At 42.9% G+C, this 27963-nt stretch overlaps 1 protein-coding gene across 1 annotated transcript; it reads right to left on the bottom strand.

Annotated features, from left to right (window-relative positions):
* Positions 1-969: 969 nt before the first annotated feature.
* LOC139347808 (gamma-aminobutyric acid receptor subunit rho-2-like) lies at positions 970-26895 on the bottom strand. Its single transcript, XM_070987613.1, has 9 exons — positions 26598-26895; positions 25389-25495; positions 19969-20036; positions 13311-13534; positions 13098-13180; positions 11961-12101; positions 5816-5968; positions 4218-4426; positions 970-4125 (listed from the first exon to the last, which is right to left on the bottom strand). The coding sequence occupies exons 1-9, from the start codon at positions 26717-26719 to the stop codon at positions 3814-3816; spliced, it is 1419 nt and encodes a 472-aa protein (XP_070843714.1). The 5' UTR covers positions 26720-26895; the 3' UTR covers positions 970-3813.
* Between the last annotated feature and the right edge of the window lie 1068 nt (positions 26896-27963).

The raw sequence follows: 27963 nt of genomic DNA, 5'->3' as shown, positions 1-27963 counted from the left end.
ACATGGTTTAATACTATATTTACAGGGTTTAATACTGTATGCTATATGAGATACACAATAAACATATTTTCTCATGTGTGCTAAGTGATAGATAGAGCCATGTAAATATTTTTGGTAGATGAATATCACTCGCCATATAATTAGATCCCAAAGCAACAATGATGTAAGACAGGAAGCTATCAACAGTCATCATCTCTCACTGACACAAATTAACATTCCACCTGAGTTCCCCTGTTAATGAGGGTTTAGATCAGGACATTGAATAATTATTTTTGCCTCTGTAACCCAGACCTTTTGTCTATTAAGCAAAGATAGAAAAAAGCAATGGGAAAAAAAACATAGATATGGGTAATGTTCAGTTCAAATCAGTTCAAAACTACCTATAGCCATGGGCTTTGCACACAAAGGGATTTGTAAAACTATTTATATCATATCATATCCTTTTTTGTGGCATTTCAAAGAAATTTGTGTAAATGTTTATTAATTTATCCCAGACACAACATATTACAAGCCACAGCACAGCTGTTCTTGTAGTAGGACAATAAGTCCTTAAGGATCTGCCACTGAGTATAAACCACGGCCAGACATATCAGAGCATGAGTCAGTATATTACCTTAAAGCAACAGCTGCATTAATAAATAATTCAGATAAGAGTGTGGGATCGGTTGCCTGACTGCAGCGCTGTGTTCTTAAGTAGTGGTAGCATAGTCAAATCTGACATGATTTGTTTATTTGGGGATTAGATGTGCCCGGAGTGCTCTCTAAAATCTGGATTAAGGACGGATGTGCGTCACCAAGGAAGATTCTGTCTGATACATTATTCTTGGAAGTTATGACTGTTTTCAGTAAAGCTGTTTCTTTGCCATTGCTGTCTTTAGAAAACAAAGTGGACGAGCTTGACAGTATTGTGGCCTCAAAACCTCAAATTCTGCAGAATCTTCAAAGCTATAAATAAGCACCCATTTAAATGTGTGAAAGACGTACTTTATTTATGAAATTGCTCTGAAAGCATTACATTCTGAACATTTTCTGAAGATGAAGGTAGAAGTGATGTTGGTTTGGAAGCTGACGGATCTACAAGTGTGCTTGTCTTTCTTGTTTTGTTTTTTGTACTAAGAAACCATCCAACTTAATGTAGTGAGAATTTTGTGTCAAAATATTCACCATTAAAGAAATTAATGAAAAACACATTTTGTTTTGGCAAATGAATTCTACCATGAAGCTAAAGAGCATTACTGGTGAGTGAGAAGATTTTGCCTTTTTACCAAACTGCACCTTTTCATTGAGTATCAATCAATACCACTCTGATATCATATCATATCTGTGCAGTAAGTTTGTAGCTAGAGCCAAGAGGTGGTTAGCCTAGCTTGGCATAAAGACTTGAATCAGGGGAATACAGCGAGCCTCGCTTGGTTCCAGACCCCTAAATCTCCTCAGATTTGTTTGCCGGGTCAAATAGTTCTGGTGGTGTGTGCACTGACTGGTGCTTCCAAACATTCAACCAATCGGAGCTTGGTGAGGGGAATAAGGATGTGGACCTTATTTTGCCACACAGCTAGCCAGCTACTGTGCTACATTCATGAAAATAGCGACTGAAAATGATGACGAGCGGAAAAAATCAACACAGCTTTCCGGAATGTTGTAAGTCCAAATGACATTGGCAGGATGGATATGTCATTCCTTCCTGGTTGGTTAGGGTAAAACTAATTAAAATAAACCCCCTCCCAAACAGAAACGGTTCATGTACACAATGTTGAGCTGAAAGAGGGAAATGAAAAGAAACGGACAGGCTACAGCCTCTCTCCAAGTTTCTCCATGCTTCTGTTTAAACAACAAGTACTGATTAATCAAGATAAAACATGTTATCTATTCCGGTTTGCAGGTGCTGTTGGCATGTTTTTGAACTTTGTACAGAACTAGGCTAGCTGTTTCCCCCTGCTTCCAGTCTTTATGCTAAGCTAAACTAACTGTCTCCTGGGTCCAGTCCTGTCCCAAATGTACACAGACATGAAATTGATATCAATGTTCTCATCTAACTCTTAGCAAGAAAGCTAAGAATCTTATTTCCCAAAATGTACACCTGTTTCTTAGATATGGAATATCTCTGACAGTAGAATCTGCTTTTGAAATACTGACTTGTTAACCAGAATTATGCAATGAAAATGCATCAATTGTAATGTGTTATCACATTGTGGCCAACCTAAGAAGAGATTCTAGCTTACTATTTACTCACATGATTAAATGCTATACTGGATGGAATACTGCTTAGAAAACCCCAATGTACTGTAACTATGCAGTCACTCATGATACTCAAACAAACAAATTAAAAAAAACAAAAAACAAACAGCCATTAAACTATGTTGATGTATAAAAAATGTTCACTTAAGGCGGTTCAAGTCGGTTACATCACTGATAAAGCTTTCCATGGTTTTCAGTCCTTTCTGATAAATATACAGCCGTAAAGATATAGTATTGCACATCTGCAGCATGCATCAAGCAGTTCTGTACAAGCCCTGTTTTGTGTATCTTTGCCAACTTAAGGTATAATGGCACATGGATCTGTTGCTGCACTAAAAATAAATGAATAAATAAATAAAAGAAACTCAGTGAATGAACAAGACCATACATAAATAAGCAAAGACTGCCCCAACTGTGGTGCATGGTGCTTTAAAACCCATAAAGTAGCAAGATCCTGTTTTGTCCTGGCTTTACAAGTTACTTCACTCTAGTTAATGTCAATCGAAGTCCATAAGTAATACAGGGCAGCAGGATTTACTGTCACTTTAATTGAAATGTTGTCATTGCAGCCAGAGTGCTGTTAAGGGAAGAAAGCCTGGTATTTAGCTCACTTACTGTCTCATTAGCCATCTGCTCTGGACACATTCAGTTGTGACTCAGTTGCAGTGGTTATAGAGCCAATAGCAGCCAAATTATATGCTCTTATTATTTTGACAGTTTGATCATGAAGACAGAGAACTTCAGAGAAGAAAGTGTTATTTAGGGGAGTCTAGGCAGGGGCTGATTGCACAAAGATTTGTAAGATGTGACACAGATCAAACTGTCCAACTTCAGATAGGCATGCAGTATAAGTTCTCAGTTGCACATAGCTCTCTTGACAATGTGGAAGGTCTGCCAATCAATATATTCTATTTCGACCCTGCCCAGATCCAAACGACAGAGACACAGTTAGCAATTAGCTGATGAACATGGTGGAGCGTTTAGCAGCTTAAGGAGACAAAAGGGGTTGAAATTCAATTTCCAAAAATAACTACTCTTAAATCAGAATATTTCTTCATGTTATGAAATACGTTACATGGAAATTGATCTTCAGAATTCAGTGATAAGTCTACCAGAGAAAATTGTGTAAATGATAAGGAAGGGGCATACAAATGTTGTCAATACTACAGTTAACACAAAAATGATCGAAATAAGATGCCAACAAACAAGAGGTTGGCTTTAAAACATAATGAAATTTGGTAGGCAATCACCTCTGTCTTGTTTTTTTATTTTTGTACAACATTTAGACTAGTCTAATAGCAAAACTTGTGCAACCAGCCCCAAAAATGTTGTTGCACTATGAGCTTGTGATATGATTATGTAAATGAGGAGAAGCTGAATAAGTAGTCCAGTCCAAAGGTAGCTTGGGAGCCAGAATTGGAGATATTCGCACACCAGAAGCCTCTGACCTCTATCTTGCCAAACTCATTGTCCCACGTGAATATGCAGAGTGGAAACAACTTTATACTTCTTCTAAGATCAAAAGTCATGTGGGTTTTTCTTTCATTGCTACAGTTTAGGCTCAAATGCACTCGCTCAGCAGTACACACACCAATAGATCAGGTTAAACAGGATGTAGGCCCCAGGGAAGATCATGCGAGAGTAGGTGTCGATAGCGTGGGTGTTGTGGATGATCCGGAAGCCACGTATGCCCTTTTTCTTGGTCCCTGTGGGCTCGTCCAGGGAGAGATGCACCACCATTCTCTCCTGTTTTTCTGATGTATCCTCAGCCGCCATGGAGGCCCTAGTGTACCCTGCCAGGCTGTTGGCATCTGCCTCACTGTATGTACCATCCAGCATCATGGTCCTGGCGTGGGACATGCCACAGGTGCAGGGGAGTGTTTGGGACTGGCAAAAATGGAGGAAAAAAAAATAGGATTGAATGAAAAGTGGAAAGAACCATTAGGAGAATAATGGGATTTCTGAAAAGATGTCTGTACCTGTTCCCTGACTTTTTCTCTCAGCTTGCGGTCTTTCCCATCCCTCACTGTTGTCAGGTAGTTGACAGCGGCATATTCAAGCACAGACAGGAAGACAAAGACGAAGCTGACCCAGAGGTAAATATCCACAGCTTTGATGTAGGAGACCCTGGGCATGGAGGCGTTGACTCCAGTGATGATGGTGGACATGGTGAGCACTGTGGTTATACCTGAAGCACAGAGAACATCCATCCTTCTATTAGTATGACAGTCAGGAAGGATTTTTGGGACACATGAATAAGATTCCTATTCATTTCATCTCTGTCCAGTACAGAGACAGCTCTGGAACTTATAGGACAAAAACTAGAAACTGGGGGAACTTAAATGTTTTTTGGCTTTAGTGAGTGTTTCCCAGAAAGGCATCAATAAAGAAGACGTGTGAACAGAGTGCAGTGATAGTAGATGATGAGGCTGAGGCTGAGTCAAACCTAGAGGTGTGCCCCTGAATTTACTCACCAAAACTTTAGCTGCATTTTTCAAGTCCACTCAGGCTAGTGTTGCTTCAGAAATTTACAACAAAATAAATTTGATGATATTGGTAGTGTAGCAAAGCTCCATATTAGCTTATGTTTTGGACAAAAAGCAATATTCCTCATTTCCGTAAAGTAGTTCATGCAGTAACCATTTTTGCTTCTCCATACACTGTTGGGGTTAGGTTATTTTTTTAGTGTAGGTTTCTGTACAGGTATGATATATCAAACCCAGCAACCTCACTGTGGCAACAAGACTGCAGGATGCTGCACATAGTCACCACACCCGCCGGATTGTTCATCAGGAAACAGCTCCAGCCTGTACAGCGTTGCCAACTATTTTCAATGCATGACAACTGAATCCTGCTAGATGTTCCTAGATTAGACTGCATTTAATTGACTCTCATTAGCTTTGTCATGAGCTATTATTATGTTGCAAGCTACTCTCATCTCATCACTTTGAATCTAAGTCTACCTCTAACTTGAAAAGCTGTTCATGAAGCCTGTTGTATAAGATGTGGAAGTGAAGTGTCATGAATGCAGAGGATCCAGATACAATATGATGTCGGAAACTGTGTGTATAAAAGAGTGTTAAAGAGAAAATAAAACTTAAATACTCAAGTTATTCACCAAGAAATACTGGTGACTCTCTTCAAAAGAGAAGAGATATAGTCTGGTTTAAAAGTCATTTGATTTGTCACTGGGCTTTGAAAGAAAGTCACAAAAAATTTCTAACCTCTAAGTTGGCCCCCGACACCACAAATTGTGGTTTTACATTTGTGTTACATTTATGTAGTGTATGTGTATAAGCGAGATTTAGTGTATTAATTAGTGAGCTTTAGAGGAGTTGGTTGATACTTTTTAATAATTGTTAGACAGAGCCAAGAGCCTTTATGCTAAGCTGGGCTAACCACGCCCTGCCAGTTCTGTATTGAGTGCAGAAAGGAAACTGATATTGAAACAAAAAGCAAATTTACCAAAATGTAGTGCTTTCCTTTAACAATCTGATTCCCTCTGGGGTTTTCATGTGCTAACATTATGCTTTGAGGTCAACGGGCAAGATGGTGATTGTGTTGCATATCTTTTTACCCAATGAGACTCTGGCAGGGACGGCCCTGCGGTCGATCCAGAAGGACACCCAGGACAGCATGACCATCAGAGTGGCAGGGAAGTAGGTCTGCAGCAGGAAAAAGAAGATGTGACGCCGCAGAGTGAAGTTGATGTACAGACGATTGTACCAGCCTGGAAACAGAGAAGAAGTAAAATATAGCATTGTGTCTGCAAACTATTTTATGTGTCAGAGATAAAACAAATGACTGGTGTGCTAAAATGGCATGATAAACACAGAACCAGGTGAAATTAACAGCTAATGATATAGAAATGCTTAAAATCTTGAGAGGAATATAACCAAACCAAAACAGCCCATGGACTAACAAAACAACAGCTGAATATAAAAGAGATAATTAAAAAAATGACAGCAGAGCACAACAAGGTAGAAAATGGCACAATAACAATGTGAGGGAAGTATATGAAATATATTAAAAGACTCCAGTGGTATGTTCAAGCTCCTATGTGACAGAGAACAGCATTTACTGTTTCCCACCTTTAATAGCACTGTTTTCTATCTTTGATTACCGTTGTCAGTGTGGTCTGCTGATCGTGGTGAGTAACCAGGACTTTGTTCCTCTATAGGCTTCAAAATCCCTCAGTGAAAAAGTCCATCCATCCATCCATCCATCTTCTACACCCCGACTATCCCTTTGGGGGTAGGGGGGTGGGGGGGCTGGAGTCTATCCCAGCTGGCAGCGGGCGAGAGGTGTGGTACACCCTGAGCCAGTCGCCAGCCGACTGCAGGGCAACATATTCAGACAAACAACCATTCACACTCACTCACACTCACACCTAAGGACAATTTTAAGTCACCAATTAACCTAATGAGCATGTTTTTGGTCTGTGGGAGGAAGCCGGAGTGTCTGGAGAGAACCCATGCATGCACGGGAAGAACATGCAAACTTCACACAGAAAGGCCCGACCCGGGGATCAGACCTTCTTGCTGTGAGGCACGCGCACTACCTGCTGCTCCACCGTGCCGCCCCAGTGAAAAAGTCATTTAAGTCTATTATATTGAGATGGGGCCCTAGGCTGTTTTAATCTGAAATTGTAACTTTAATTAAAACTTTGGAAAAAATAGATATATAATCTGTAATAACCTCTTCAAATTCAGAATTGAGTAATGAGCACCAGTTACCCTGACCTGTTGCTAGATTAGTAAACTAAGCTATAGCTCTATTTCATAGCAGACATTTTGACTTGTCAAAGCACAGATGGTACTACTCAAATTAATGACGCCTCTGTTCTATTCCTGTCCCAGTTTACACCTGGACTTTCCTATTGTGAAATGTCAAAACACCTGAAGTGAAAAGGGTCTATTTACTCTATTATCTATTAGTGAGGTGTGCTGAATGGATAATCAAACCATCAAGTAATGTGTGGAAGCATTTGGATTCAATACCAGAGATGGAAAAACTGGGATGAAGACTGTTTGCTGACTTTGTAAATGCAACTGCTTTAGCAGAAATGTTTGTCACTCGGGCATCAGAGGCATATCGGTAAAAGGAAAAGATTTCATTCTGCAAGGGAGTTTAAGAATAAGGTTGTGTTTTCTATTTCTATTTTAAATTGATTAGTACCATCTGTGCTTTGACAAGTCAAAATGTCTGCTGTGAAATAGAGCTATAGCTTAGTTCCATCCATCCATCCATTATCTTCCGCTTATCCGGGGCCGGGTTGCGGGGGGAGCAGTCTGAGCAGGGACGCCCAGACTTCCCTCTCCCCGGACACTTCCTCCAACTCTTCCGGGGGGATCCCGAGGCGTTCCCAGGCCAGCCGAGTGACGTAGTCACCCCAGCGTGTCCTGGGTCTTCCCCGGGGCCTCCCCCCGGTGGGACATGCCTGGAACACCTCCCTAGGGAGGCGTCCAGGGGGCATCCGATAGAGATGCCCGAGCCACCTCAGCTGACTCCTCTCGATGCGGAGGAGCAGCGACTCTACTCTGAGCTCCTCCCGGGTGACAGAGCTCCTCACCCTATCTCTAAGGGAGCGCTCCGCCACCCTGCGGAGGAAACTCATTTCAGCCGCTTGTATCCGGGACCTCGTTCTTTCGGTCATGACCCAAAGTTCATGACCATAGGTGAGGGTAGGAACGTAGATTGACCGGTAAATTGAGAGCTTCGCCTTTCGGCTCAGCTCCTTCTTCACCACGACAGACCGATACAGCGACCGCATTACTGCAGCCGCTGCACCGATCCGCCTGTCAATCTCACGTTCCATCCTTCCCTCACTCGTGAACAGGATCCCAAGATACTTAAACTCCTCCACTTGAGGCAGGAACTCTCCTCCAACCTGAAGGGAGCAAGCCACCTTTTTCCGGTCGAGAACCATGGCCTCGGACTTGGAGGTGCTAACTCTCATCCCAGCTGCTTCACACTCGGCTGCGAACCGCCCCAGCGCATGCTGAAGGTCCTGGCTCGAGGAAGCCAACAAGACAACATCATCCGCGAAAAGCAGAGACGAAATCTGCCGGCCCCCGAACTGAACCCCCTCCGGTCCCTGGCTGCGCCTAGAAATCCTGTCCATAAAAATGATGAACAGAACCGGTGACATAGGGCAGCCCTGCCGGAGTCCAACATGCACTGGGAACAGGTCCGACTTACTGCCGGCAATGCGGACCAAGCTCCTGCTCCGGTTGTACAGGGACTGTACAGCCCTCAACAGAGGGCCTCCAACCCCATACTCCTGGAGCACCTCCCACAGAATGACGCGAGGGACACGGTCGAATGCCTTCTCCAAGTCCACGAAGCACATGTGGACTGGTTTGGCAAACTCCCATGAACCCTCAAGCACCCTGTGGAGGGTATAGAGCTGGTCCAGTGTTCCACGACCAGGACGAAAACCGCATTGTTCCTCTTGAATCCGGGGTTCGACTATCGGCCGGATTCTCCTCTCCAGTACCCTGGAATAGACTTTACCAGGGAGGCTGAGGAGTGTGATCCCCCGATAGTTGGAACACACCCTCCGGTCCCCCTTTTTAAAAAGAGGGACCACCACCCCAGTCTGCCAGTCCAGGGGCACTGTCCCCGTCTGCCACGCGATGCTGCAGAGGCGTGTCAACCAAGACAGTCCTACAATATCCAGAGACTTGAGGTACTCAGGGCGGATCTCATCCACCCCCGGCGCTTTGCCACCGAGGAGCTTGCGAACTGCCTCAGTGACTTCAGCCCCGGTGATGAATGAATCGACCTCCAAGTCCCCAGTCTCTGCTTCCTCTACGGAAGACATGACAGAGGGATTGAGGAGATCCTCGAAGTATTCCTTCCACCGCCCGACAATATCCCCAGTCGAGGTCAACAGCTCCCCACCTCCACTGTAAACAGTGTTGACAGAAAGTTGCTTCCCCCTCCTGAGGCGCCGAACGGTTTGCCAGAATTTCCTCGAGGCCAACCGGTAGTCCTCCTCCATGGCCTCCCCGAACTCCTCCCAGACCCGAGTTTTTGCTTCTACAACCGCCCGAGCTGCCGCACGCTTGGTCTGCCGGTACCCATCAGCTGCCTCAGGAGTCCTATGAGCCAACCAGGCCCGATAGGACTCCTTCTTCAGCTTGACGGCATCCCTTACTTCCGGTGTCCACCACCGGGTTCGGGGGTTGCCGCCACGACAGGCACCGCCGACTTTACGGCCACAGCTATGGACGACTGCATCAACAATGGAAGTGGAGAACATGGTCCATTCGGACTCAATGTCTCCAACCTCCCTCGGGATCTGGTTGAAGCTCTCCCGGAGGTGGGAGTTGAAAACTTCCCTGACAGCGGGTTCCGCCAGACGTTCCCAACAGACCCTCACGGTACGTTTGGGTCTGCCAAGTCTGTCCCGCTTCTTCCCCTGCCAGCGAATCCAACTCACCACCAGGTGGTGATCAGTTGACAGCTCAGCCCCTCTCTTTACCCGAGTGTCCAAGACATACCGCCGAAGGTCAGATGATACGACTACAAAGTCGATCATTGACCTCCGGCCTAGGGTGTCCTGGTGCCACGTGCACTGATGGACACCCTTATGCTTGAACATGGTGTTCGTTATGGACAAACTGTGACTAGCACAGAAATCCAATAACAGAACACCACTCGGGTTCAGATCGGGGAGGCCGTTCCTCCCAATCACTCCCCTCCAGGTGTCACTGTCGCTGCCCACGTGAGCATTGAAGTCTCCCAGCAGAACAATGGAGTCCCCGGTTGGAGCACTTTCCAGTACCCCTCCCAGGGACTCCAAGAAGGCCGGGTACTCTACGCTACTGTTCGGCCCGTAGGCCGAAACAATAGTGAGAGACCTATCCCCAACCCGAAGGCGCAGGGAAGCGACCCTCTCGCTCAGCGGGGAGAACTCCAACACATGGCGGCTGAGCTGGGGGGCTATAAGCAAGCCCACACCAGCTCGCCGCCTCTCACCGCGGGCAACTCCAGAGTAGAAGAGAGTCCAGCCTCTCTCAAGGAGTTGGGTTCCTGAGCCCAGACTGTGCGTGGAGGTGAGCCCGACTATCTCTAGCCGGTACCGCTCAACCTCCCGCACTAGCTCAGGCTCTTTCCCCCACAGTGAGGTGACATTCCATGTCCCCATAGCCAGAGTCGTTGTCCAGGGTTTGGGTCGTCGGGGCCCCCGCCCACGACTGCTACCCATTCCACATAGCACCGGCCCCTTCTGATCCTTCCTGCGGGTGGTGGGCCTACGGGAAGGCGGGCCCACGTCGCTCCTTCGGGCTGTGCCCGGCCGGGTCCCGTGGGCAAAGACCTGGCCACCAGGCGCTCGCCTGCGAGCCCCAACCCCAGGCCTGGCTCCAGGGCGGGGCCCCGGTGACGCCAATCCGGGCGACGTACGCTTCCTTGCTTTAATTCCTTTCATAGGGGCTTCTTGAACTGCTCTTAGTCTGACCCGTCACCTAGAACCTGTTTGCCTTGGGAGACCCTACCAGGGGCATTAAGCCCCGGACAACATAGCCTCTAGGATCATTCGGGTACTCAAACTCCTCCACCACGATAAGGTGGCAGTTCAAGGAGGAGTTTAGTTTATTAATAGAAATAGAAAACTAGTTAGTTTGGATTGGTTTGACTGTAAGCGACAGCCTTAATGTGGAGAGGAGTGTCAAACATTGGCAGTGGCAGGCCTGCTTCCAGTGTGTCATTCAGTGGAGTAGAAAGTGCTACTGCTTGTTCAGAACCGAAGTATTTGTGTGACTATCTTTAAAATATGAAGCCTCAGCTAACTTTTAAACTGGGTCCAGACTAAACAAGAGACAGCAGCAGAGAAGACTTGCCCGAACTAAATCTGGGTTAAAACCATTTATGTACTCATCAGTATTTACCCTGCTCTTTCATCATGAGATACCTTCTATCAATGTAAGTGTCTCTTCTAATTTCTTTGAAATGCCCTTGTGTATAAATAAATTTGATAAATAAATGGACTTTGACTTGCCTGTCTTGCTTTGTGGTTCTTTGGCTTGCTTCACTGAGGTTCAACTCAGCCAATGTGATCACTTCTGACTCTGTAATATCAGGGCCTGATGACCTGTCAGCAGGCCTCAGGGCAAAAAAGGGAACTAGGGGTTCCCTCTGATTCCCCAGTTGTTCTTGATTAAATGTAAATTATTCAAAAATATACAACATGTGAGCATAATGTCAACTGAAATTTCAATGCATTTGACATGGGACCCCTCAATAATACTAGAGCTAATGACTAGGCTCAAATGTAGGAGCCACATTAAGGTCCATTGCATTTCAGTTTATATTGATCAGTGTAACAAATTACTCCAAACTAATTGTCACCCAGTGAACCTGAAGCATTTGGGGCTTTGGGGTAATGCAGCCTTAACCCTGTAAAACCCAAAAATAGAAAAACACACAAATTTTTTTTTTCAACCATTAAGATGTTGTTGTAGGAGGCCTTTGAGGCTGAAAATGAGGTGTTTTTAAAAGAAAAATGTTTATATAGAAATGTATGACCCAATAGCATTCTGAGACTGAACAATAGGACCAAATGAGTATGTTAATGTGGTTGAACCAAAAAATAAAAATAAAAAAAAGGTTTTTTGGGGGGTAACAAAAATTGTTGTAATTCTGCAACAGTGTGTCTTACAGGGTTAAGGAAAACATCAATGTAAAACTCCACTGCGTTTGTTCTGCCCGTCTACCTGTGCTGCTGTAGAAAGCCAGTCTGGAGGTAGTGTGAAACTTCTGGATGAGGAACTGAGACAGAGAAATCCTGTCATCGGTGCTCAGAGACTCATCACCGCTTTTCCAATACAGCATCAGGTCTTCGTCTGTGTAAGCATCTGAAGGACAGAGAGCATGAATGCTTGTATAATCATACTAGTTTCAATATCAGTAGAGGATGTCTTTGATCTCTGTTAAGACTGAAAAACACATTTGAAAATTCAGCAAATTCTCAAATAAAAGCCAACATTCAACTGCTAAGACTCCAATGACTGCCAAAGAAATAAAGGAGTCGCGACTAAAGAAATGCAAAAAAGTCTGCTTTAAATATGACGATGTAGTCGTATATGGGTATCTACTGTGTGTGTATGTTTGCATATTTACATATACACATATATTCATACTCACCACTCTTTTTCCTAATTTCTTACATTCCATTTGACTCATTTAGTGTTTTTCGAGTGATCTTATGTTACCATCAGTGAAACTCAACACTCCCTGCAGGCGTTTCGGATGAATGAATAAATGACTGAAGGACAGTGTGCAAGCATCTTTGCATTTTTTTATTCAAATTAAAGCCTTCCAGAAATGGGAGAAATGGAGTGCTGTCAATGTGAAATATTTGTGAGGTCTCAGTTTATTGGTGATATCTTAACAGTGTCCAAAAAAATACAAGTCTGATATTACTGCAAACAATTAGTGAGTTAAAACTGCTTCTGAAGAACAGATGTAATCAAAGATAATGTAGTAATGTGAAAATACCGACATGAAAAAATAATGCAATTAACAATTGTTGTTCTGCAAACCTCATTGATAAATAACAGTACATTATGATAAAATAGTCATAGATAGATAGATAGATAGATAGATAGATAGATAGATAGATAGATAGATAGATAGATAGATAGATAGATAGATAGATAGATAGATAGATACTTAATCCCCAAGGGAAGTTCACAGTTTATTACAGTAATAGTTTATTGTCTTTGGTTAGTGCAGTGCTGATTGAGGCAACACAATCCAAAATGCTCTGGGCCTTTAATAATTAGTAGCCCATTACAGTATTTCCACTATGTTAGCAATAGAGTAGAGGGTCAGGGCATATGAATACTTACAGCTCTCCAGCTCCAGCGTACATGTCTGCGAGTCCAAAGGGAAACGACTAAAATCCATGTTGCATGCAGCAGTAACTGTAACCCTGGGGAATTAAAAGCAGAGTGTGTCAGCTCTTAGCATGTTGCACCAAAGCCTACCAAGTCTCTCTTGGTTGGTGTGGGAAAACCCAGTGAGAGCAGATATCTGTGCATGGGGGAGCTTCCTGCCCTCACCTCAGGCTGTATAGGACATGACCGTCAGGAAAGACCCGCAGCATGATATTGTCAGTGGTGGTGTCATGGATGAATGACCTCTTAGAGTGGACGAAGAACACATCAGGCACCCAGATTTTCTTCACTAGGCGCCCGTCGAAGGTCATGCTCTTGTTGGTTGAGCTTGGGAAGGCCAGCCTCTCATCCTTCCAGTAGTGCCTCAAATACAGGGTCATGGTGAAGTCCTAAGGCAGGGGGGGATGGGTGACAGAAACAGAAACAGCCTCTGGATTAAGTCTCACTACGAGGACTCCGCTTGCTTGCTGCCTCTGGTTTATTGAATTCCTCTGGGATTACACTGCTGTGGCCTGTGTCTGCTGGATTATATGAATTGTTTATTACTAAACATACATGGTCAAGAGAAGTACTGAACATATGTTAACTAAGTGCAGTCCACAGCTTCCATTTGTCCTAGATTACCCTTGTCTTCCCACCTCTGTCCTCCTGTTGCTATGCAGGGAAGAGTGGACCTCTGTCTGCAGTATATCCCCCTACCACAGAAGGTGATCCTCTATCCTATTCTCCTCATGGTATTACATAAGACCAGATCAGTTTGAAATAATGGCTCCAGCAACACACTGTACTCTTGGCATCCACCATAAAAGTACCTATGATGTTGTGTAAGATGACTTCAGGGGCATATGTGAATTTCTCAGTTTCTGATAACTGTAATGTTTTGTAAGTTTACTAATGAGAGATGTTCTCATGTGTAGTGATCTAAAATCTGTATCCTTGAATGTATATAAATGTCAGCATATTAGCTATTTAAAACTTTGATTAATTGATTTTAATGGTCCTGAAAGCAAGACTTGAATAACTATTGGCAATGAAACTCGTTCAGGGACTTACACCCACCTGGGGATTCCACCAGGCACAGCTGCATTGCGTTCCGTGTTTTTGTTCATACTCCTTCATACCACACTGCTTCACAATGTTTCAGAAGTGAGAAGAACACTAAATTCTGAACACTCAGTGACATTTTAATTTAACTGTTTTGCACATTCACAGCACACAAAAATGCAGTCCTTCCTTGTCTTTTCTTGAAGAAGTCCCTGATTGTCTCAGATATTTTCCTTTCATAAGCTGGCCAGACTGACTGAACTTCTTCACTACCTGGAGCTGGGAGTCCTCACCATGCTGTTGGAGCAGGACCCTTCCATGTCTGGTAGCGTCAGCCGACACCACAGTTGGCCTGATAGTGTCATAGAAGGAGAATACAGGTGCAGATGCTGAGGCAGACTTCAGTCTCTGGAGACTGGTCTGCTGTGTAGGTCCCCCCGGGTCATTCCACCTTCACCTCTGGGATGAGTTTGGCCATGTAGTTGATCATTCAAAGAAACTGCTTGAGCTATCTTAGGTTTTGAGGTTGTGGGAAATTTTCTGTCCTAGTCACTTTCTCTGGGTAAGGTCTTATGCCACTCTCATCAAAGATTTGCTCCACAAAGGGACTCTTCCATTGTTCAAACATACATTAGGCTCTTTTCAGTTTGAGGCCAACTGTCTCACTTTCAGTACCTGCTCCAGAAGTTTATCATAGATCTTCCAAGATTTTCCATGAACTAGGGGGTCATTCATATATACTTCTGTTCCTTCCTTGGAGTCATTAAAGTGGTTAATTTGCACTTTTCCTCATGTACAGAAATCTAATAAAATCCACTGGCATGATTCCCTCTATTGCAAGTAGCACATACTCTTCCAATTTCACTGCACAATTTAGTTTCCTTAGTTCTGCACAGCATGAGAACTCTTTTTTTTTTTTTTTTTTTTTTTTTTTTCAGACTTTAGGACTGTGACGATAGTGGCACAGAATTCTGTTGGGCATGTTGCTTTCCCAATGATGCCCTCCTCTTCAAAATGGTGCAGCTCCTTCTTAACTGCAAGCATAACTGTCAGTGGTATGCATCCAGCTTCATGTACTGAGTGTGACTAATTCTTCCTTGAGAATGATTTCAACAAGTTCAGTGCTGCTCCACATTCTTCATTAGACACATTTTTACTGCTTACAAAAAAGTGTTAAACAAACCACAATATGTTTTATATTTTAGCTTATTCAAAGTAGCCACCATTTGCTTTGATGACAGCCTTGCACACTCTTGGCACTCAGCTTCATGAGGAAGTCACCAGGTGTGCCTTATTAAGAGTTAATTTCTGGAATTTCTTGCCTTCTTAATGTGTTTGAGACCATCAGCTGTGTTGTGCAGACGTAGGGTTGGTACAAAGGTCTATACAATAAATAGCCCTATTTGACTACTGTTCTAATTCATATTATGGCAAGAACAACTCAACTAAGTAAAGAGAAACGACCGTCCATCATCACTTTACGACATGAAGGTCAGTCAATCCAGAAAATTTCAAGAACTTTGAACGTATCCTCAAGTGCAGGTGCAAAGACCATCAACCACTATGATGAAACTGGCTCTCATGAGGACCGCCACAGGAACGGAAGACCGAGAGTTACCTCTGCTGCAGAGGATAAGTTCATCAGAGTTATCTGCCTCAGAAACTGCAAATTAACAGCACCTCAGATTAGAGACCACATAAATGCTTCACAGAGTTCAAGTAGCAGACACATCTCAACATCAACTGTTCAGAGGAGACTGTGTGAATCAGGCCTTCATGGTCGAATTGCTGCAAAGAAGCCACTTCTGAGAAAGAACAAGAAGAGAATTGCTTGGGCCAAGAAACACAAGGAATGGACATTAAGCCAGTGGAAATCTGTCCTTTGGTCTGATGAGTCCAAATTTGAGATTTTTGGCCCCACCCGCCATGTCTTTGTGAGACACAGAAAAGGTGAGCGGATGGTTTCTACATGTGTGGTTTCCACCATGAAGCATGGAAGAGGAGGTGTGATGGTGTGGGGGGGCTTTGCTGTTAGTGACACTTAACCAGCATGGCTACCACAGCACTCTGCAGCAATATGTCATCCCAACTGGTTTGTGCTTAGTGGGACCATCAATTGTCTTTCAACAGGACAATGACCCCAAGCACACCTCCAGGCTCTGTAAGGGCTATCTGACCAAGAAAGAGAGTGATGGAGTGCTGCATCAGATGACCTGGCCTCCACAATCACCTGACCTAAACCCAATTGAGAGGGTTTGGGATGAGTTTGACGGCAGGTGCTCAGCATCTCTGGGAACTCCTTCAAGACTGTTGGAAAACCATTCCATGTGACTACTTCATGAAGCTGATTGAGTGAATGCCAAGAGTGTGCAAAGCTGTCATCAAAGCAAATGGTGGTGTTTCCTTTCCTGTCTCTCAAAATTAGCATTAATCACCTGCAGCTCCACAGTGTTAGACTGAAGGCTAATTCGTTTAGAAACCCACTTGCACTGCCGCCCTTGCTAGATAACCTGTGCTAGTGTCAAGTTCAGGTGAGCTGAAACTTCTGAGACAACTCATCTCTGATGCCCATGTCAATCACGGATGTGTTCATCCCTTTTGTCATCAAACTCTGTAAGCTTGTACAGAGCCCTTATGTATGCTTGTGCTTTCTCAATGGATAGCTGGCTCATTTCGCAACATGTAACAGACACACCAGTTATTTCCTGTTGACAAGGAAAAGTTAAGTCCTTCAGGATGATAGAGAAAAGATGTATCGCAATTGGAAATCCCATTCATTACAACAACTGAGTCAGTTTTCTGTCTTTATGACTTATCTCCACTCTACCATTGTACTACATTTTAGGATTTACCAGAACATCATAACTGCCACAAAATATTAAGTTGAAAAATACACTCTGGTGTCTGATTGTAACTACTAACAAGCAAACTTTAGATGGATACTGCTGTGTAACTAAATATAAAGGGTCATTTAACTGACTTCATGACTCTATGGCTCCTGTTATGCTACATTGTAGCATTCATTATCATTCCATAATTGCTACAAAACAAAGAGCTGAATTCATTAGCAATAACGGCAATATGCTTCAGTCTGCTATCAGCATGATGACTAATGTTTGCAAAATGTAGACACATATTACTGTGTAAATGGTTTTACTGAGACTTTTTGACATTATGAGTCTTCTCTATTCATGCCGTTGTTATATCATGTTTTAGTTAAACAGAGCCTTTCTTAAATTATAGAGTTGATCATATCCTAGATTTTTTTGTCTTGTGATAAAATCCCATGAGCAAATGTATCCTGCTAACAAGCATTGTGTGTGCATCCAAAGCCTGACATGTTGTATTCATCTGTGCCATAGAGCATATTGATTTTGACTCACTCCCACACACACTGCCTGTATTATTTCAAACAGTCTCTTGTAGTTGTAGCAGAACATTCTGAGCCCAGTGTTTCCCTTTTATTATATCTATACTTCACATGTACAAATAATTGAATCAACAACCTAAACAACCTGTCGTAACATGAGAGTTATCACCAGTGAACTGTTTATACCAAAAGAGTGTTAGTCAAACCAACCTGTGGTACTGTACATGCTTGAGTCTCAGCACATTTCAGCTCTCCTTTCTGAATACACTGCACAACTACTGTATGATACTTATTATTTGGTTGGACAGATAATATTATGGAACATTATTTCCTTCATGATTGCTTCGGTCTTGGACAGTGGACAGAAAAACCCATATATTCTTGGCTTAAACGAGCCTCTTAACATTGTATGATACAACAACTACCTCAGTGTTAGTGTTGAACATCTTCATTCAGTGTAAACCAGAACTAATGCAGGGCTGGATTAGTACCCTCAGGGAGACCTGGGCACTAAATTTGTTATATTGACATCATCCGTTCAAAAACGCACACACTTCCCACTGATACAAGTTAGCTAATACTGATTCAGATAAAATTATTGCACTGTTTTTATCCTTGGCTTGGCTTAGGAAAAGCTGATCTTGAATCTGTGCGATGTAAGTCACCTGCTCTCTCTGTTCACCAACCGTCAGCATTAGCCAGTCTATAGGCATAACTGCTGCTTGCTCACCAGTCACTATTTGTCTGCCATGTCACCAATAAAACAATCAATCATGAGATTTCATTTTTGTGGAAACAACTTCTAATTTATTCTGATTGGATAATTATTGAAATCAAGAGAATGGTTTATGCTTCATGCCATAGTTATATGGAGCCTGACATAAAAAGTGCATACATTTTTTTCTCCCCTCACAGAGGGCACTTCTGACAGATATGACATATGACAGATCTGATAATGATAATGATTGGTTGGATGATGATTCGATGATTGGTTTAATTAACATTTTAGTTGAGTTAGTAAAACTTACCTTGCTGCAAATCCTCGATTAATGAGAGGCTCCATTATTGTTTCAAACGCAAATCCTAGCCTGTCAAACCTATTTACTACGATGATCATTTTATTGTCAGTATAATCTGGAGGGATTAATTGGACTATTTCCCCGGTATGACGCACTACTTCCCTCTGTTTGAGTAACGTGTGTTTAAACCTATAGTGACCAGCTGTTTCAGGAAATTCATTTATCCAAAAAACTGCTGAGCCTTTGAGACATATTTTTAAAGATTTATGTCTTCAATAGGAACCAATGGGCTTTAGGCTGAGTTCCACAGACAGGGTAGGGAAGTCAGAAAGCATTGAGACATGGACAAACATAGATGGTTTTGTTTTTTCACGAGATATGTTGAAAATGTACAATAACACCATATATATACTACAGCAAATCTTATGTTTGCTAAACCTGCCAACTTCTAAGTGATACAGCAAAAGATCATTTGCCGAATAACCGTTTAGCAACCTGCAGCTTTGTGATATGACATAATGTCATTAAGAGAAGCTGTCGTCTGGAATCATTATTTTTTTCCCCCACTAGTTCCAAAACAATTACATACACAACCCTGGGATCCAAATTAAATGTAATCCTTGGTTGTCCTTGCAAACAGGAGCTTACACAACACCAGGACAACTGTTGTGGATCCAATTTATGGTTCCAGAACAGAAGGTTGATTTAATTACATTACTCAACATGCATTCAGTCTGACTTTGAGCAAAATAAACAATTCCTACCACTGAGCTTTCATAATCTGATTCTGATTATCTAACTGAAATGACTGTAACTAAAAGGATACATTCATTCATCACCTTTGGGCTCTGATCTGGTGTGCCCAATCAAAAAAGCTGGATTCAGAAGACCAGTATTACCACAGTCTTAGTCACAGTGGTGCTCATGTGCTCATTCTCATTCTGTAATGAAGAATGTTTCTGCGTCATTAGCTGCTTTGTCTGAAGAGGCTCTCTTCCGCATGTGTTGAAGTAGTCTGAGTCAATTTGTTAAAGTCAGCAACTTCCATGACTGCAAACTGAATCAGTCACAGATTTACTACATACATCTGCCACCAGTAACATGATCCCCTGAAATAGTAGCGCTAATAATGCCATTATATATCTACTTCTCCCATAACATCATTACTTTCAGTTTGCATTGGTCTTTGTATTCAATCCTGACTGAATATTGAGTTAGAGACGGAATTATCCCAGTAATCCTCCATTTTTACACCCAAACTGAATCTATTCTAATTAGCTATTTTTAGCAGATTTCAGTTCTTTTTGAAGTCAGATTATAGCGACTACATGACTTTCCAACAACTTTACTCTGTGTACTGTACGGCATTTAACAAATTCAAGCCACCTACCATGTCTACCTCTGATATGCTGTCCAAGCTCTCCACCTGAACATCCACTCCAACAGGTACAGCTGGACCTGCACATAAATATCAAACAGATTAGGGCTGCATTCATATTTTTCACAGAGAAATGGCTGACTGTTTCATGTCCACTGACTGTCTCAGTTTGTTTTGAAGTTACATTATACTGCAGAATTCGAACCAAGACTTGAAGAGATGATCCCAAAGCAAAGGGCTATGTGTTCTACGCATGTCATACTAATATAGAACCTGGATAAACATTTTAATTTCAATAATTTCACGTATTACAACCAGGAAGATCTAAAATCCAAAGAGATATAACTGGGTTTACCAACCCTATTGCCTGACAGAACATTAGATGTGGTGTTAGATAGATGTGGTTGTCATAGAAAATGTAGCTACAAATTGTAAAAATAGATGCTTCACACATCTTCAACCAGGCTGATCTATACAATCACCACGGTTTCAAGGTGGACACAAAAGGTTAGAGTCACCAATTCAGTATCTGACCAGATGTGAAATTATTATGAAGATTATGATGTGATAATGAAGTTGACCTTTGACCTTTTGGATTTAAAATGTCATTTGTGTGAAATGTTGTCAAAATTAGCATATGAATTGTTAATTAATACCCCAAACCATATTTTGTGAGGTCACAATGAACTTTGACACCAAAACATTATCTGTTCATCCTTGAGTCCAAATGAACAAATTTGAAGTGAGTTGCTGAGATATCGTCACATGGATGAACAACCTGTTTTTACGTTTGATATGCAAGGCGCTTTAGAAATATGACGTGCTCTTTCCTGCTCAGCTATGACGAATAACTCCAATCATTTCATATGAGACTTTACAATCAACAGAACACAACATTCTTTTATTTGCTGAATATTTCATATTTACTTCACTGACTGATTGAGAGGACTGTCAGATCAGCAAATACATCAGTTTGGAATTTCCAGTGATATGAAACAGTATCCTCTAACTTTATCATCAATAGCAAAACAAATTCACACACTCTTCTGTCATTTGTGTACTAAAGTCACATTGACTGCTGTAGTATTGTTAATCTGAGGAGCAGTAAGGGTGCCAGCCTTACATAACTACTGGCACAGCAAAGCTGCTACCTGGAAGGGGGGATATTAACTCATGCCCAGTTCCAGCTGTCAGCAGAGTGTCCTCCCTGCTTTTACTCACACCATATGCCACACATCACGTGCCAGACTCAGCAATGGCTGACCTCCTGCTGACGTGTCGCCTGAGTGGATGGGAGACCAGACACCTGCTGAGAAAAAAGTCTGGACCGGCAGTGCTTTCAGGGTGAGATGGATCTGTGGTTTCAGTCTGTCTCATTTCTCTGCAGCTTGGGTCACAGGAGGCCACAGCCAGAACCCAGCAATAGAAAAACTTTTGTCCAGAGGAGGGATATGGCTGTTTATGTTTTTAAAATTACAAGGCATGACAGCCTGTTTTCTGTGCTTCAGTGTTGAAAATGTTGGCTCCAGATTGAGGCTGGAAAAGTGAGGTTTGTGTGTGTTCAGGCGGGACAATCAGGCGCAGATGAAATGTCCTGCGTGTGGTTTTGCCAGAAGATTTCCTTTTGCTATTTTGAGCTGACAGCATCAGCAAATTATTCCACGTCACCGATTATCAGATGAGACCCATGAATGCGTCATAGCAATGCTCCACTTCATAATTCCTGTTGGCCCTTGTAGCCCTCAGTAGCACTTCCATGTGGGCTGCTTTCAAATGGGGCACAAAGCATGAGAGCGCCAGCCAGTGGTTTCCCCCTGACCTTACAGCCCCACAGACATCACCACCACAGCAGTGCCAACTGCACAGAGGAGCAAACTCTGTGAGTCAAAGTTAAGATCAAAACACCCTGTTGGTCCTGAAATCTCCACTAAACCTCAGTGGCTTAATTTGTCTTTAATATGGAATTAACATGTGTCATCAAATGAAAACAAATTTCTGCATTCACGTGACAGGAAAGCAGACATTTTATTAGCTACAATGTGGGGTTTTTATTCAGCCACTGAATTTTTTATCAGGCTAATTCTTACTGTTTATATGGATTTTCAGATCTTCCTGGTGATGAAATTTTATAATGTCTCATAAAAAAAGTTACACTAGTAGGCTACATAATAATCATTACTGTAAGAAATACAGGATGTCAGTGTTGAAGAGGGACTTTTATTTTGATGTGTACTGGCAGATGTCCATATTAAAGTCTAAAAAAAAAATGTTCCCTCAAGCAGGGCTAGTTTAAACTATCCGGGACACCTGATGCAAATCTGAGTTGGCCACTAATTTGTAGTAATTAGATGAAATTTGTGAAATGCTCTTCATAAGTTTTCCTTCTGAGTGATATGAAAGGTTGATATAAATCTTTATGTCTGTGTGTTAAGTACAGAGCTGGGGTTAGGACAAGACTAACCTAGCTAGCATAAAGGCAGGAAGCAGGAGATACAGCAGCCTGCCTTGTTATCATTGTGTCTGAACAAAGATGACAACCAAAAGCGAGGGGATGCTCAAAAAGTACTGGGCAAGTAGGTGAAATGTTACCATGGTGATTGCGACACATGTAGATGGGGCAGTTAGTAGATCCTTCAAACAATGCTACATTTTTGTTTAATTTGTTGTTATTTGCTTTTGTTGCTGAAGAATGTGGCACATGTGACAGAAAAATCTCCTTCTCTTTGGCACTGAAAGGATGCACAGGGATTGGATTAGGTGCAATGGACTTTGGGACGATCGCTGGCCACAGCATCATCCAGCCAGTCCAGCCAGTCCAGGAATAAGACTTCAGCTAAACCAGCTTGGACCTCGCTGTTCCACAGCCCAGCCTACTTCTGGCTCATGTTCAGTTGCGGGAAAATGGATTGCTACACTAGGTGTGGAGCTTCTGATGAAGATTCTGCTGAATCAGTAGCTTTAAAGTCATCATTCATTCTTTAAGACAGAGAGCGTTCAGCATGGCTGCTTCCATTGTTTTCAATTAAACTTGATGGCAGCTGTGCCTAGGCTTGAATGTACACGCCTGTTGCTGCCATCAGTGTCGATAAACGTTCAGCTTTTTCTCATTTCTATTGCGGCTTGCTGTGGCCATGGCAAGAAGAACCGCAAGGAAGAAAATATTAGTTGAATTTTACAGTTATCTGATTTCCCTGAATTATAAGGTTCAAGGTTAATTTATTTATCATTCTACAACCGAAGGTTATACAATGACCTGCAAGCTGTGGTCCCTTTCTGCTTTAAATAATAAATGACACTAAATTAACTAATAAATAAAATAACAAATAAACTACACCTCTTCAGCAGCAGCGCACAAACATGATCATTGAAGAAAAACTTCAAAGTACGGTCGTAGCACCCAAATCCTTGAGTGTACTGAATTCCATTTTATGCTTTATTGCTTATTAATTAAACTTCTCACTCATGAGTGGAAACTAGTTATTTCTTCTTCCAAAACTTTCAAAACCTGTCTTCATGAGTAGCTGGATACATAAACCTGTCCATCATCCTCATCACACACAGCACAGCTGATCATGAAACTTAAATTCATCTTGTGTATTAGTCACGCTTTTATAGACAGTCAGCTATTTCTGATTACTGCTGCACTTTTGTCTCATTTGTGCAGTTACTCAGCCACGTTTTCACAGATTGAATTGTCCTTGTATGATTTCAACAGACGTGTCAAGACTAAAGGGAGAAAAACACCCTATCCATTCCACCTATGATGGACTGCTCCGCTTTTCATGGATTAGCAACTGTAAATCCACTATTGGTTCACCCTGGCTAGATTAGACGGGCTAGAAAGAAATCAAGTGAAAGGATGCCTTAGGTGGAGGGTTCCTCAGAATCCTGGGGGTGAAATGAGGAGAAAACATGCTGTCTCTTTAATGCAAATGTGACTAATGCATGACAGGTCCATCCACCCCATCACATGTTAAACCTGAGGCAGGCAGTGAGGAGGAGCTCCATAAATAGATGTACCCAGGAAATCACAACTCAATGTGATGACAAATGTTCCATCCAAACAAACGTCTTCTTCCCTTCAGTTTCCTGTATTTGCTTGAATTGACAGGTCACAGTGGGGGACCGCCCAGTGGGAGCAGTGCAGGTGCTGCTGATTATACAAACATCCTTCCTCCCTGCGTTCTCTGAGGCATACTGTTGAAGAAGAAGAAGAATCTTGACCAACCAGTTCACATTTTTCCATTCCTTTGTTCTTGGGGATATGGAATTGCAACAAAGCAGTTTATTGTGTCCATTTGGACAATGAACTGCTCCACAGTCAGGATTTGTCTGATTGTAATTTAGGAGTTTTCCCCATCCCTACACTGACATCCCCATTGGCAAGCAATAGCATTGTTCTCAATATCGTTCCCCCAGCGAACAGGAAGCTGCTGTGTAAGAGGCTTTCATTAGTAACACTGCAGTCGCTCCTTTTGAAGCCAGGAGGAACCACAGCTGCTGCTGCTGCTCGCACACTTTTTCCTCAGCCAAATAAACGCACGGCAGTTTCACAGGCAGCAGCAGGGTGCTTACACAAGTCAGCTTTTGATGATGTTTGAATAAGACGATCACGATCTTCTTCTTCTGCTGCTGCAGAAGATGCCTGCAAACAAAAGCTGACAAACGCAAAGCAAAAAGTGATCCTCAGTGGGAGCCATGCTCCATTCTGAGGCTGTAACTGTAGTCCCTCAGGAGCATGATATTCTCTGTGGGACGTTTCATTTAGCTTGCCACCTCCTCCTGTGCTTAAACAGAGCCCGTTTAAGCTAAATGCCAGAGAATGGGACTGTTTAGTCCAACAAATAAGCTTCTTATTTTTAATTGCCACCCTAATTCCCAGCAGCAGTGCCATTGTCCTGACATTCAAGGTGTAAAGCAAGGACACACACAATGCCCTTAAGATGACTTTTGCTCCGGCCCAGCACGTGACTAATCAGGATCAGTGCTGGAAGATACATCAATCAGAAGTGGCACAGCGAATTTTTGCAGGTTTTTCTATGAGGCGCTGTAGGATGACCTCTGCCCACCTCTGTGTCAGACTTTATGTGCAGTGTAACAGAACCGGCTGTGGATTTCTCTGTTTCTTCCTTTCTTCTTTAGCTTGGGGCTGTGAGCTCCACATCTTGCCTATTTCTGTCCTCTTTAGAATTGGCAGTCGAGTGGAAAAGAAGACAGGTGGGTAAAATAAAGCTGCTGCTGCTTTCGCAGTCAGCGTGGTATCAACATTCACTTCACACTCAGGTTCAACAAAGGGTGAGCCTAATCTAATCCTGTTGGGTGTGACATGACTCAGAAAACAGACTTCTTTAAAGACACAAGAACAATGGATAATTATTCTCATATGGTCACCAACATGACCGCTGACTACAAGCTTAAAGTGGAACATGTACCTGCAAAGGCGGGTCTCATGGTGAAGTCATGCTCGTCGATGCGCAGAAGGTGGCTGGTCTTCACCTTCCGAGTTTTGGTTCCATCCGAAACCTTCTTGGACAGTGGACTGGCAACAAGCAAGCAGACAGAGAGCAGGTTTTTAAAGTACCCTTAGAGTGTGCTCTTAAAGGATGAGGCTGCTGTTATTCCTTATCTTTATTACTGTCAATAGTGGCTCAGTCTGTCTCTCTTGCCAGACAAAAATGTTGATAGTGGATGATTTTAAAGCCTGGATTACATCTAATGGTCATGATCTTCAAATCTTTGGTTATTGGCAAATAAACTATGGTTAGGGTGAAACTACTCAGATACTTGGTAAGGGTAAGGAGAGACTGTGGTTACAGTAGAAAAAATACATGCAAATATTAGCTCTAACTCAGTGACAGAACACAAATGCTTATCTCACAAATCTGTCCACCATCCAAAAAAAAAAACCAACAAAAAAAAAAACCCAGAATAAATCTACTGGTGCAGTTTGCTAAACAAAAACATGATATTCAAGTTTTGCTGAGGAATGTGTGACCCTGTTTGAAAGTGACAGTCAGGGAAAGAAATACCAGACAAACTGTGCTCTTACAGAGAATATGCCTCTTCAGGTCCCTCCACTTTTCAGTCTCTCTGTTTGGGGTCTCTTGCTGATACCCTTAAAACAATCCTAATCAGGAAGCTGTGTTCCCCTGAAATAACATCCAACATTCTGCATGAGGGAGGATGGATTTTCTTTGCTGATGGAAACACACACAAGTTTTCACTCGCAGCTGAAGGAGAGCGGATCTTTCTGGTTCGGGTGGTGTGAAGGGTGGTGTTACTTATCTCAACCTCACTGAATGGTTTAGCGTGGGAATCGATAGAAACAGCTTTTAGACATGCGCAGATTGCATGCAAATGTTGCCATTCTGACTGTTCTTGAACATGAAGCGCGGGGAAAATCCGCAAAACTGCCGCCTCGTCACACATCTGAAGCGCTGCTGGTTGGTGTCAGACTGGTGTGCGTGTTAACTGGTCTGCTGTAGAGTTGTGATTACATGGGAGTTCTTCGAGGAAGCCTCCAAGAGATAAAAGCAAGTGATCGTCCTTTATGTCCAGCTGGATGTGTGTAACATGCTGCTTTCTGCAGTCCCCATCTCAGTTTAATGCAAAGAAAAGACAGAAAGGTTTGCAGTACTTACGTGCCTGGCTTGTGTGTCTCCGCCGGCGCGGACCACCGCTTTTTCCTACTTTTGTGCTTCCTGCACTCCCCGATCAGGATCAAACACAAAAGTAACAGCAGGAACCTAACGTAACACGGCATGATGAGTTTAAAAGTCCCGCAGCGAGTCGATCAGTGACGCCTTCGGTCCGCGTACAGGACGCTCTGTGCACGGTACCATCTTCCTGCCAGGCAGAAGGAAGAGTGTGAGAGTCGAGGGACAGCGGCGAACAAGTGCGCCGGGGAGAGACGGGATGCTGAAGTGTGATCAGGGCTCTGATTGGTCTTCAGACTCCAGAGGGGCTTTTTCTGGCTCAGGAGCGCGCAGCATCAGCACCGCATGCAGCGCGCTGCAAAAAAAGAAAAAAAAAAAAAAAAAAAAAAAGAAGAAGAAGAAGAAGAAGAAGAAGAAGAAGAAGAAGAAGAAGAAGCACAGAACAAAAACAAACAAACAAGAGACACGTCCCTCCTGACGAGTCGCTTAGAGGCAGAGACACTGCTGAGAGAAGACAGTGTGTCCTCAGAGGAGAACAGACAGAGAAGGAGAGAGTTGGAGTAGATGTGACAGAATGTTGCTGCAGCCTCGCTTGTTTTTAGTTCTCCTAAAATGCGACCGACCAGATGAAATGTTGACGTGGGTAGACCAGTTTTCTGTTAAAGCGGCATCACTTCATTTGATATTATTTTTTTGAAAAAAGTCAAAAGTGAAATCATTTCATCTCGCTTTGAAAAGTCTCTCATCTGTTGAGGAGTGGAGCGCTCATGGTTTGTTGCGTGTATCATTTTTTGCAGTGGAGGACAGTGTGAGGGCATCCTCTTAAACTGACGTAAGACTCGGATGTCCACATCTGTCTCACTCTTGGGGCTTCTCTTCAGTCCGAGCGTCTGGAATCTGGGTAGAAAAGTTCTTGGAAGATGTGAAATTGCATTAGAGGCCTGTGGAATTACAATATCTCACCCGATTGGGCAGCATTTCTAATATCCTTCTTAGACTCAGTTTAGATTAATATTTTTATACGGGTTTCCTACAGAATTCTCCAAATCCACTTTTCTATGCGTAATGTCAGAGGACAAACCACGCCGGCAGCTGCTGACTGCATCATTTCACTTGACCAGACGCAGTCACTGCGGGAGGGAACATTGCCCCTGATGATTTTTAAAAGATGTGGCCTTCTGGTTGATTTGTAATTGTTGCATTCTGACCTCTGCTCTCCATCGTACAGTCAAGAATGAAAGTGCCTGTGGTGTCAGCTCTGTCTCCTTACACAAGCCCTCAGCTTCAGTTTTTGTGGATGCTGAGGAACATTCTGTTCCCACTCGACAAAGAGTATTTGAGATTAAAAGTA

Source organism: Chaetodon trifascialis, chromosome 19 (assembly GCF_039877785.1).
Source record: "Chaetodon trifascialis isolate fChaTrf1 chromosome 19, fChaTrf1.hap1, whole genome shotgun sequence".
Lineage (NCBI taxonomy): Eukaryota > Metazoa > Chordata > Actinopteri > Chaetodontiformes > Chaetodontidae > Chaetodon > Chaetodon trifascialis.
The sequence above is the reverse complement of the archived record's forward strand: the minus strand, read 5'-3'. Positions and strand labels throughout refer to the sequence as shown.